The 13,442-nt window shown below is 42.2% G+C and overlaps 1 protein-coding gene across 1 annotated transcript in view; it reads right to left on the bottom strand.

Moving 5' to 3' along the window:
- EPS15L1 (epidermal growth factor receptor pathway substrate 15 like 1) overlaps window positions 1-11,453 on the bottom strand; it is a 73,088-nt gene extending 61,635 nt beyond the window's left edge. The window contains exons 1-3 of the mRNA XM_065422400.1: window positions 11,408-11,453; window positions 867-908; window positions 584-673 (exon numbers count right to left, since the gene is read on the bottom strand). Coding sequence (XP_065278472.1) covers window positions 584-673; window positions 867-908; window positions 11,408-11,437 — 162 coding nt within the window. The 5' untranslated portion in view covers window positions 11,438-11,453. The remainder of the gene's footprint in view (window positions 1-583; window positions 674-866; window positions 909-11,407) is intronic.
- Between the last annotated feature and the right edge of the window lie 1,989 nt (window positions 11,454-13,442).

Genomic DNA, 13,442 nt, shown 5'->3' with positions numbered 1-13,442 from the left:
CTGTCTGTCCACATTTTCCTCCTCCACATCTTCCCCTCTTTGGATCCCTCCATTGGTGGATTCCTGTCTCTTCCCTTCATTTTCAGTTTCCTTTTCCTCATCCATATATCTCAATATCTCTGTTCCCAGTTCCCCTTACTGCTACCTACACTCTTCTCAGTCATCTTGTCTGACTGCTTACTCACTTTGTCTCCTCTTCCCACTCTTACCTTTGTGCCTTTTAAGATGCTGTCTCATGAGCATAGAACAGTCTCATTGACAAGGTGCTCCCTCTTCAAGAAATTCTTTATATGACCTTATTATTAACTATCTCCTCATCTTCCTTTTACTGAACTGTTTTTTCTTGTGTGTTATAAACTTAAAATATCCACAGGAGCAGAGCTTCAGTCAGTGCAACCAAGGGAGTAACAACCAATCTACAGGTAATCTGGAGTTCAGAAAAATCAGAGGTGCACTGTATTGCACACGCTCTCTAGCAAACCACATCCACATTCACTCAATACCAGCTGTGATCATAATGCACAGAAAAAATACTGTATAATGTATGTGTGTCCCCATATAAACGCACACATACTTAACTTACTTTTCCAAGGATAATGTCTGGAAGACCTGATTTTTTAAGGAACAGTGCAGCTTCACTAGCCCCAACTCTCCCTGTGTATGTTGGATCTACCTGGAAAACAAAAATTAACTGACTTAAGTACGTCAGCTACAAAAGCAAAAGTAGAGATTGGAGATTCTCCTGTCCCTTAACCACCCAATAATAGAGCAATATTAGTACACAGTTACCACACAACAGAGGGAACACTACAAGAAACTAGACTTAGAAAGGGGGAAAACAATTTAAAAAATTATTAAAAACATACCTGTTTGTAATAAGTCTCATACAATGGATTCCCAGTGGAAAGCTAAAAGACAAAAAGGGTTGGTGGGTGGGATAAAAAAAAATGAGAAAAGCAAGAATGGACCATGATCAAATATATTCCACTTCCAGGGAATGCCAAAAAAGGACATCCTGATATGAAACAAATTAATTCAAATTATTATTTCTGTATCACTAATATTACATATTTAAAATACAAAAACATATATTATGATATTGTTACAAATTTAACACCTTAAAGTTCTGAATCTAAAAATTAGGGTTCTGGCTGTATTGTTAATTGGACACATACATGCTTACAGAATGCTCTCAACAATAAAGTTTAATATTCATATTTAACCCTGATCCTGAGTTACAGAAGTCTTCCTGCATGGACCCATTTTGCAGGATTGGGGTACAGAAACATAAGTTTAGGATAAATATATGCAATGTAACCAAATTAACATTACTATGAGAACTGTAACACCAGTGACTTGAGAGTTTAGATTTTTTTTAACATTAACATTGTTATTCAAAAGCAATAGACAGTATTAAACTGTGTATAGCTTCTCCCCCTCCATAGCCTTCCCGACACTTAAAGCCATTGTGATGGGGTGGACGAGGCCTTATGGGCCTGCCACACCCTGCCCCAGAAAAGGGCAGTAGAGAGGTCTAGAGCGGCTGTGTGGGAAGTAGCCAATCAGGGCCAACCAGGTTAGTATAAGAAGAGCTGCAGGACCAGAGTGAGTTCAGTTCCCTGTTAGAGCTGGAGGAGAGTGGATGGTGCTCCAGGTTGGCTGCTAGGATTCCACAAGGCCAAGGCCCTGAGATAAGGATAAAGAATGTGTGGGAACCATGGGAAAGTAGCCCAGGGAATTATAGCAATAACCCAGTCTATTTAAAGGGACATTGTGAATGGCTGCTATCTATAGAATCCCTGAGCTGGGACCTGGAGTAGAGGCTGGTGTTGTGTCTCTCCCCCCCCGGCAAGTAGCCTGGACTTTGAGGCACCCCAGAAGGGGAACTGTAGTGGCCCAGCTGAAGAGCTGGGGCCAGAAAGGCCCTGAGAGGGTGAAGACACTGCCTCCAGGGAAGAAGTCCTGGGGCACTGCTCTATTCCGGAGCAAGGACAAACAGAGACATCACAGAAGGCTCTGAGAGAGGCTGCTGCTGGACTTGTACCCTGAAAGGGGTTTGTGTTGCTTTTCTCTCTCTCAGACAGACTGTGTATGACTTGGCTGGAGGGCTGAATCACCGAAGACCACCACAAATAGAGAGAGTGCAGGCATGTGCACTCGGCCAAGGGGTGCTCACGAGAGGTGAGTGTGACCCCGTTACAGTCAAATAACTGGGGAATAATTGTCTAGTTTCCCAGACTTCTGGCTGAATAGATCAAAACAATAAAAATGCCTGTTTCACAGCCTCACACACAAGAGATGGAACATTTTATTTGGGCCGAAGTTTGTAGAGGTTACAATGAATAGAGCACAATATAGAAACTGAGGGAAAATTGCGTCTGGAGCAAAACAGCCCCAGCCCCTGGGTACATTAACCATTAAAAAATGAAAACACTCAATGCATGCAAAATTTTAAAATAGCAATTTATGTAGAGAAATTCCCACACACTTAAATTATGCAATGTTTAAAAAGCTATCATTCAAATCAGATCTATGGTGTGTTGTGCCTTTTCTCTTTAAACTATATCTGCTTTCTCCAAACAGCCTGTCCAGTGACATTTGTAGATAAGTTTTCACCACAACACCAACATTTCACCAGAGCAAAATGTAATAGTGCATGCTGACATGTTCAAAAGTGATTAAATTCACAGCTGCATATTTCTTGATTATGCAATCCCTATTTTATTTGTATGTTGTACATACACATCACACAGAAACTACATTAAAAGTATATCATACACTCAAAAGTTAGGAAAAGCCAGAATTAAATTACCTCTGCAATCTTAATTCAGCCCCCCTGTGGATATGCATGTGTTTGTAATTATGTAGGTGTTTAAAAAAAAGCAAACTGAAAAACCAGAAATTCCATCACGTGGAATCATAACTAGCACCCTCACAGATTACCAGTAGGGCTGAAACCTTGAGATGCATACCACAGACCTCTGCCATTTAAGCTAACAGAGAAAGTGATAGCATGAATAAGTTGACACCCTCTTCATGGATCTGTCACTAGTAGAGGACGAGACCCCTTTTGCAAAGGGGTTTCCACAAAAATTTATGACCACAGAGGAACAGTAAGACTCACAATCTTTGGTTTATTCCAAATTGTGGAGGGGACTGACCCTTCTGTTCCTGTTCCCCCAAGCCTAACACATTCTGTCACATCCTCTCCACCCTGTCCCTGTACTGTCTCTCCCATCAGCTTCTTGTCCCAGTCTCCATGCTAGTCCACATTTCCCCTCTGGGCTGTCCTAGTGAGTCTTCCCTCCCCAGGCTCATTGCCCAGACAGTGCCAGTCTCCCTCTCCACTGGCACACAGTGCCAGGCTCCTTGTCCTCACAGTCCCAGTCAGCTCCCAGTTTTCCTCCCCTTAGGTTACAATCCTAAATCTTCCCCTTGCCAGGCTCTTTGTCCCAGTCTGCTCCCTCTGCCACATCTGTCCTCCTCCCTAGGTCTGGCTTATTCTCTCTGTATTTTAATCAAACCGTTTCCTCCTCCATGCTGCCTGGGTGCCTGTTCCCCAGACAGAACATTGAGAGAATGAGAGAGTCTCCATATTCTCGGTTCTGGTGCTGTGACATAGTGACCTGCAACAATTGGCAGGAAAGTCCTGCTCAGCCCATGTAGTCCTGGGTTGGAGCATGCTCGGTACAGACAGAATCTTCAGAGACTCTAGAGGCCAATCTCTACTGCGCATGTGCAAACTTAGATTTTCCCCCCCCAGTCTTATAAGATGGCCAAACTTGGGTTTTTATTTCCCGCCATGAGAATAGCAAAAGGTTCATCCCTGACACAAAGGCAACCCCCTGCCAAAATTTCAAGTTCCTGCTCTAAAACACAGAGGCACACTAGCACTACAGCTTCTCAAGAAAACAGTTAAGATTGTGGGGTTTGTTTTTTTTAATATAATCATGGGCAAAATGACATCTCCTCCCCCTCGCCCCAATATTTTCCTCAGAAATGGCTGGACCGTTTTTGTTAAAACTTTATTAAAATATGAAGGCTGAGACAGATACTTGACTTGGGAAATACTAAGCCAAATAGTTAAAAATTGGCAAAGATATAGACAACTGAAAACAGGGTCTTACAAGGGGAAATGTCAGGCAACCTGAAGTATAGGTGGAGCTGAAAGCTCCACCTATAATATTTACGTGACTGGGCGTGTGCACGTGCACATACGTCTTGTGTCTTAACAGAATTAGAAGCATGTGCTTGATGTGCCACTAGGAAGGGAAGAATCCTGGCTTTCCAATAATACACGGTTCCCTTTGTGAGTTCTGATTGGTACACAACTGAATATTGCTCATCCTTCACTTTGACCATTTTTGGGGGTGTCTGTGCATATTTGGGGAAAGATGGAAATGGTCTGTGTCATGTTGATTTTTATCTTTGGCAAGCTAGTAGAAATCCCAGGGGAGATGAAATAGCTGGCAGAGCACTGGTGAGGTAAAATATACATAATTAAATTTATCAAAGGGTATCACCACCACTTCCTGTTTTGATATAGCATTGAGATTTGATTTTATATGCATGCTTTTAGGCCCTGATCCTATGAATACTCATGGAAGTGCTTAACTTTAAACACAAACAAGTCCTGCTGATTTAAAATTAATGCAATTATTCACATGCTTAAAATTAAGCACATGTTGATTTGCAGAACTGGAACCTTAGACTGTATAAAACAGAAGGTACAATGTAACAAACCTTCATTTACTGGGAACATTACTGATATATTACAAGCACCTCACATTTTTGCATTCTGTATAAACAAAAATAATACAGCCCATTTGAGTCATTATTTAAATGTTTACAATCACTTATGTCCAGTCTTATTCTGGATGCCTCCATGTAAAGATACTTAAATTATATTACATCTGTTTTTCCCCCCCCATTCTTTTGTATTCCATTTTGGTGGGTTTTTACACACTCTCTCTGACAGTTCTGTATAGGCAAAAAATCTTTCCCAAGGAAACTACACAACACTGCTAACTAATTATTTAGAAAATGTATCAATGTTGAAAGAAAGAACAACATCCTGTCCACAGCAAGAAGACCTAGTCTTTCAGTAGCACATACAAATTGCATAAAAATAGATAATACCAAAAGAACTTGGAACAACAATCTCCCAAACATCAAAGGAGACATGTGCAACTAACCATATAAAAGCAGGATTTCTAATATGGTAAATATCTGAGACTTGCCATATGGGGTACATTTTATCAATCCACTGTAACTGTTTTACCAACTTTATTAGATGAGTCTGTAGCAAGCACTATAACTACCAAGTTCTATGAAAGAAAAAATGTTCCCCTCTGAAGTCTAAGATATCACAAATGGTAGCTTGATATGAAAGGCCAGAGTCTAATCACAAATTTAAATTGTAAACATCCGTATATATCATGAAAACATCTAGTATGATATTTATACACTTGTGGGTTTTCTTTTAGATGCTTGTCAGCCATACTGTTTATCAGATCAGAAATGCATTCTATCACAAAATTAGGGTAATTATTTAAAAAAATTCTACCCTAAAGTTTAAGCAAAATCATGAAAGCAAAGTGCATCCCCAAGGACAGTCCTTTGCTTCCTTTGTATATTTTGTTTAGAATTAATAAATAAAAGACAGAATGCTTGCCATCTTTCACTTAAAAATTCCGTTTTATCCATCGGGGGTATGTGTGACTACAGCCTCGTTGCAACCACAGCCAACTTTGGAATTCTTTCTTTGCTAGAAACTTAGCAAGAATACAAATTAGCAACAGTGAAAAACGTATTTGGGGCCAATCAAGGCTCTGATCTGTGCCCAAAAAAGGGCTAGAAAGCAACACTCTCCCATAATGAGGCACTTGGCAAATTGTGTTGTATAACAAGTTATATCAAACACTGTGGAAACATAACTCCTCAGAGTGTGACAAAGCTTTTTCTTTTTAAAAAGACCCACCTTATTTCTTCAGAGCGCTAAAATGTGTCTAAAGTAATTATTCTGAGCATGCTGATACCTACTTTTTGAAAACAAGTCCACTGGAGTTTCACTCTGGCATTCTTAAAAGCAGTGCAAAATATGGTGGGTTTTTTTAAATTTATTACTCATGGTCAGTACATGGAACATTAAGTTTCTATGGCACAGTAAGTTGAGTAAAAACAATAACTATTTTGCAAAAGTCTGACTTCTGAACAGATTTATCCAGGTAACTAGATCTGTTTCTCCCACAATGATCATTACACACAACTTGTCAAAGACTTCAAGAGAGCAAGGAGTTACTTGACTTTATATCAGAAACCCAATTCAGCAAGTTGCTTGAGCTTTTAAAGCTCTATACAAGAGAACATGCATTTCAGGGGTGAAATTTAAAAGTGAAATAGAAAGCTTTTAATATTTTCTAAAATGTATGTGAAGCCAGAGGGTCTTATGTTGCAAAGACAGCATGGATCTACGTATCCAAGTGAAGTCCCACAAACTGCAAGAGAAGATAGAACCCTGAGCTCGGGACTTGGGGGAAAAGAGACTTAATAAATATATAACTACTATAAAGTGGAAACATTTTATTAGTTACTTATTTGGGTTCTGGAGCTCCCCACTTAACTGTAAACCTTCTTGCTGACAAATACCAGGAATGCGTAATGTCATTAGTAATATCTAGTGCCTTCCTCATTTGAAATCTAGATCAGATTTGCCTATAAATATTCAAATACACTTGGAAGATTGACAGTTGTCTTTCTAAATACATGACTGATCTATTGCAAGTGGTGAAGACAGGGTTTCACTTTAAAGACATTGGGTAGATTTATCCCCTCATAGGAAATCAGTTAGATAATGTCTGCAACGCACTTTGCAGAGGTAAAGGACTATGTAAGCACCAAGTATTGCTGCCATTATTCAAGATTTTAGGTAAGCATATAATGGCAAGTGTCATGGTAGGGGTCTACTACAGACCATCAAATCAACAAGAGGAGGTGGATGAGGCATTTATAAAACAAACCAATATCCAAAGCACAAGACTGGGAAGTAATGGGGGCCTTTACCCAGACATCTGTTAGAAAAGTAATACAGTTGTTGGAATGTATTGGGGACACATTTTTGTTCCAGAAAGAGGTGGTAGTAACCAGGGGACAGCCCTTTTAGACTTGATTTTGACCAACATGGAGAAAATCTGAAGGTGAAAGGCAATTTGGGTGAAAGTGATCATGAAATAGACTTTAGGATTCTAAGGAAAGGAAGGAGTGAGAGCAGTGGAATAAGGTCATGGAACTTAAAAAAACTCCTCCCACTTTAACAAACTCAGAGAACTGGTAGGTAAGGTCCATGGGGGGGGGGCGGGCGGGGCAGGGATTCAGGACGGCTGGCAGTTTCTCAAGGAGAAAATATTAAAGGCATAACTGCAAACTAGTCTGAGGCAAAGGAAAGATAGGAAGACTAGTGAGTGGCCAATATGGCTCTCAGGAGCACTTTAATGATCAATCAAAAAGGAATCCTACATAAAGTTGAAACATGGACAAATTACTAAGGAAGAGTACAAAGGAACAGCACAAGCATGTAGGAACAAAATTAGAAAGGCTAAGGCACAAAATGAGTTACATGTAGCAAGGGACATAAAAGGCAGTCAGAAGAGGATTCTTTAAATACATAAGGAACAAGAGAAAGATGAATCAAAGCATAGGTTCTCTATTTTGCACTAATAAGTTAAAAATGATGACAACAAGAAAGCTGAGGTGTTTAATGTCTATTTAGCTTTTGTCTTTATTAAAAAAGCTAATGGTGACCAGATACTCAACACAATTAATATTAACAATAAGGGGGAAGGAATGCAATCCAAAATAGGGAAACAACAGGTTAAAGAATATTTAGATAAGTGTGATGTACTCAAGTCAGCAGGGCCTGATGAAATTCATCCTAGGATACTTAAGAAACCAGCTGATACAGTATTGGAACTGTTACCCGTTATCTTTGAGAACTCCAGGAGCATGGGTGAGGATTTTTTCATAGATTCTAGGACTGGAAGGGACCTCGAGAGGTCATCGAGTCCAGTCCCCTGCCCGCATGGCAGGACCAAATACTGTCTAGACCATCCCTGATAGACATTTATCTAACCTACTCTTAAATATCTCCAGAGATGGAGATTCCACAACCTCCCTAGGCAATTTATTCCAGTGTTTAACCACCCTGACAGTTAGGAACTTTTTCCTAATGTCCAACCTAGACCTCCCTTGCTGCAGTTTAAACCCATTGCTTCTTGTTCTATCCTTAGAGGCTAAGGTGAACAAGTTTTCTCCCTCCTCCTTATGACACCCTTTTAAATACCTGAAAACTGCTATCATGTCCCCTCTCAGTCTTCTCTTTTCCAAACTAAACAAACCCAATTCTTTCAGCCTTCCTTCATAGGTCATGTTCTCAAGACCTTTAATCATTCTTGTTGCTCTTCTCTGGACCCTTTCCAATTTCTCCACATCTTTTTTGAAATGCGGTGCCCAGAACTGGACACAATACTCCAGCTGAGGCCTAACCAGAGCAGAGTAGAGCGGAAGAATGACTTCTCGTGTCTTGCTCACAACACACCTGTTAATACATCCCAGAATCATGTTTGCTTTTTTTTGCAACAGCATCACACTGTTGACTCATATTTAGCTTGTGGTCCACTATAACCCCTAGATCCCTTTCTGCCGTACTCCTTCCTAGACAGTCTCTTCCCATTCTGTATGTGTGAAACTGATTTTTTCTTCCTAAGTGGAGCACTTTGCATTTGTCTTTGTTAAACTTCATCCTGTTTAACTCAGACCATTTCTCCAATTTGTCCAGATCATTTTGAATTATGACCCTGTCCTCCAAAGCAGTTGCAATCCCTCCCAGTTTGGTATCATCCGCAAACTTAATAAGCGTACTTTCTATGCCAATATCTAAGTCGTTGATGAAGATATTGAACAGAGCCGGTCCCAAAACAGACCCCTGCGGTACCCCACTCGTTATGCCTTTCCAGCAGGATTGGGAACCATTAATAACAACTCTCTGAGTACGGTTATCCAGCCAGTTATGCACCCACCTTATAGTAGCCCCATCTAAATTGTATTTGCCTAGTTTATCGATAAGAATATCATGCGAGACCGTAACAAATGCCTTACTAAAGTCTAGGTATACCACATCCACAGCTTCACCCTTATCCACAAGGCTCGTTATCCTATCAAAGAAAGCTATCAGATTGATTTGACATGATTTGTTCTTGTCAGGATTTGTTCAGGATCTGGAGTTTTAGTGGATCACAAACAGAATATGAATCAACCATGTGATGCAGTTTCAAAAAAGGGATAAGTATTCTTGGATGTATTTACAGGAGTGTCATGTAAGACCTGAGAGACAACTGTCCCCTCTATTGGGCCTCAGTGGAGTACTGTGTCCAATTCTAGGTACTGCACCTTAGGGCTGGTCCACACTAACCCCCCACTTCGAACTAAGATACGCAACTTCAGCTACGTTATTCACATAGCTGAAGTAGAACCATCTTAGTTCGAACTTACCGCAGGTCCACACGCGGCAGGCAGGCTCCCCCGTCGACTCCGCGTACTCCTCTTGCGGAGCAGGAGTACCGGCGTCGACGGCGAGCACTTCCGGGATCGATCCGGGATCGATTTATCACATCTAGACAAGACACGATAAATCGATCCCAGAAGATCGATTGCTTACGCCAGACCCGGAGGTAAGTATAGACGTACCCTTAGAATAGACATGAACAAAACTGAGCGAGTACAGAGGAGAAAGCAACAATTATAAAAGGCTGAGAACCTGTCCTATGAGGAAAGGTTTTTAAAAAAACAAAAAACTGTGCATGGTTAGTCTTTAGAAAAGAAGGGGGAGAGGGGGAGGGAAACCAGATGGGTTTCAAATATGTTCAGGGCTATTATAAAGAGGATGGTGATCAACTGTTCCCTATGTCCACCAAAGGTAGGGACAAAAGTAATGGGCTTCATTTGCAGCAACGGAGATTTTAGTTAGATTATAGTTAGAAAGGTTTTCCCAATAAGGGAGTTAAGCTCTGGAATAGCCTTCCATGGGAGTTTGTGGAATTCCCATCATTGCAAGTTTTTTTAAAAACAGGTTGGATAAACACGTGTCAGGGATTGTCTAGGTTTAGTTGGTCCTGCCACAGCGCAGGGGGTTGTACTTGATGACTTCTAGAGGTCCCTTCTGGCTATACATTCCTATGATAATGACAAGAGTTAAAAATAAAATGTGTCCAAATTGTTAAATTATACCCTGTAACACAACCCTGCCTTTCAAAAGGGCTCAGGGTCTTTCTCTCAACTGCAGAATCCTGAGTATCCCACTCCCCTCACTCACTCTTTGCTAATAAGGAGTGAGAAGAAATGAGCCTTTCAACAGTGTGTCATCAGCTTCCATCAACTACAATAAAGTAGAACCTCAGTTATGGAACATCTTAGGAATGGAGATTGCTGGTAACTCTGAACAAAACATTATGGTTGTTCTTTCAAAAGTTTACAACTGAACATTGACTTAATATAGCTTTGAAGCTTTACTATGCAGAAGAAAAAAGCTACTTTCCCTTTTTTTTTTAGTAGTTTACATTTAACACAGAACTGGGGGTTTTTGTGTGTGTGTCTCCACTGCTGCCTGATTGTGTACTTCGAGTTCCAAATGAAGCATGTGGTTGACAGTCAGTTTATAACTCAGAGGTTCTACTGTATTTATGACCCCCACATTTCCATCACAACAGTATGCAAGCACCTCTCCAAGATTAAAAAAAAACTTTTCACAACATCCCTGTGCACTAGGCAGTATTAGCTCCATTTTACAAATGGGGAAACCAATCCATAGAGAAATGAACTGACTTAAGTAAGATTACACCAGAAGTCTACAACAGAGCTGAGAACTGAATCAAACTGTCCTAAGGCCTAGTCCAGGGCCTTCACCACAAGATTATGCTGCCCCTTCCACTACAGTGGTTCAATACCAGGCCCTACAGCTTGGGTGGGAAAAAAGGGAACATCAACGATCTTCATCCCAACGAGGAAGCAAGCGTCCGTCCTCCGTCCCTGTGATTCCACCTCAGAGCCTGCTGCTGGGAAAGGGGCTCCAAGACCCCCCGGCAACCCAGCGACCGGCTCCCTCCCCAAATGCTCAACCCTGCCCCGGCTGCTGAGGGGAGCTAGGGGCTTGCCCCCCTCCGAGCACTGACCCGCCAGCGCCGGATGGGGCCCAGCTTCCCACACCCAGTTTCTGCTCTCCCGCCATAAGCCGGTTTAATGCGCCGGTTCCAGGCCGCCACCCAGAGGCCTGTCCCCCTGGCCCGGGTTTTCCCCCGGCGGGGTCCAACCCCCGACCACAATTAGTGGGGCCTCTGGCCCAGGCCAGGCCGGTTACCTGCTGGCTGTGGGGAATGAGCGCCGCCATCTTCCTCCCACTGACTGACTCCGGCGGGGCGGGGGGAAGGCGGAGCAATCGCCGCCGAGGGGAGGGGGGAGGGATCAGCGGGCCCTGCCCGGCACCGCAGGGAGGTGGCCGGGCCTGTTCCTGCTTCACCGGGAGACGAGTCCTGAGGCCGGACTCGATGTGCAGGTGAGAGGACTAGGAGGTCCCGCTACAATGCTGTGCAACTCCGTAACAATGAGACCGTAGCTGCTTTTATCTGAGGGTGTCAAAACATTTTACAATATCCCATCATTATCCCCATTTGTACAGACCACTGGGGAAACGGGCTTGCCCAAGGTCAATTGCAGAGCTAAGTAACGGGCAGGAATCGTGATTTCCAGTCTCCACCTTCAGTTCCCAGAGAATATATTTACTTCATGGAATACACTAGGACAGAGTTAACTTAACTAAATAAACAGGTGGTTGTGCTAACAGTAAATTGGCATGTTTGTTAAAATATATTTCCACTGATAGCTTTTGTGTGTGAATTTCATGTTAAATTTGTTAATGTGTCACTGGAGGCACTTTTCAAAAATATGTTAGGGTAGGTTAAGCCTCCTTACACTTCTAAATTTTAGCTTAATCAGGTTCTACAAATCACATAAAACTGGGGTGTTAGTAACTGTTTATTCATATATTAACTGATGAGATTTTTTTTAATTCAAGGGATTTTATGTACTAGAGATTCCTCTCGATCAGCTCTTTCTTCTCCAGTCACTTTTAAACACCTTAAACCTTTAAAAGGCAATGCAGTCTAATGGACAGAACAGGTGACTGGGTGTTAAGACTCCTGACTCTGGGAGGGACTCCAGGGCTTGTGTCTAAAGACACTTGTCACTATATTCAAAGTATAGTAAAACAAGTTAATGGTCACTGCAGAGACTTCTGTTTTTCTGGTCATTGTGTCAGCAACATACTGGAGGCAAAAAAAAAAAAAAAAACCCACAAAAGAGACAGCCAAACATCCTTGGGTTATTTTATCTCTCTCTCTCACACACACACACATTAAAAGAACATTAAGATTGCATCTATTTCCTCACCCCCTCCCCAGGAACTTGTCTGAGTGCTGCCACCTCATTCCCATGACTGTCTCCTTGCCTAGCCAGTCCCTGTCTCCATCCCTCAGTCACCTCATCATAGTCCCTTGGCCAGCTAGACCTAGTCCCCTACTCTGCTCTCCTCATCGAAATCACAGTCATCCCCCCCACCCCGCTCTCAATCCCTGTCTCCTTGCCTCAGTCTTCTTGCTCAGCCAGTTCATCTTCCACACTAGGCATCACATCTGATCTCAGTCTTCCCCCAACCCACTCTCACTCCCAGTCCCACTCTTCTCTGCTGACTCCAGGTTCAATCTGTCTGCATTCCTTCCCCCTTGGTTCCCAGTTTCATTGCCTCACCAGTTAGGGTGACCAGATGTCCCGATTTTATAGGGACAGTCCCGATTTTTGGGTCTTTTTCTTATATAGGCTCCTATTACCCCCACCCTCTGTCCCGATTTTTTACATTTGGTGTCTGGTCACCCTATCACCAGTCCCCCTTCAAGCTCCTTGTCCAAATCTACCACCCTCTGTTATTTCCTGTCCCTCCCATCAGACGAGTACTGCTCTTGTCACTTCTGTATTAGAACCAGGCAACTTTCTCCTTCATGCTGCCTAGGCACCAGTAGGGGGAGCACTGAGTGCACAGAAGAGAATCTCTCTGTCCCTGTATCACAGCAGCCTATAACAGTCAGGAGCAGCAATTACAGAAGTCCTGCTCAACCCAGAGCTGGAGCATGCTCAACAGTGCTGGAATGTTTGGATAATTTAGTTACCAAACTCTAACACGTCTCTACTAAGTAAGTTTAAATTAAGATTTTGCAAAGATTTATAACTTGGCTACATGTAGCAATTTTCCCATAGAAACAGCAAGAGCCATCCTGCTATGTTGGCCTGGTTATTGGGGTGTAGGACAGTATAAGTTTAACTTGACAAGAGTCTGTCAAGAA

Source organism: Emys orbicularis, chromosome 24, assembly GCF_028017835.1.
Source record: "Emys orbicularis isolate rEmyOrb1 chromosome 24, rEmyOrb1.hap1, whole genome shotgun sequence".
Taxonomy (NCBI): Eukaryota; Metazoa; Chordata; order Testudines; family Emydidae; genus Emys; species Emys orbicularis.
This window is presented reverse-complemented; position numbering and strand designations above follow the sequence as displayed.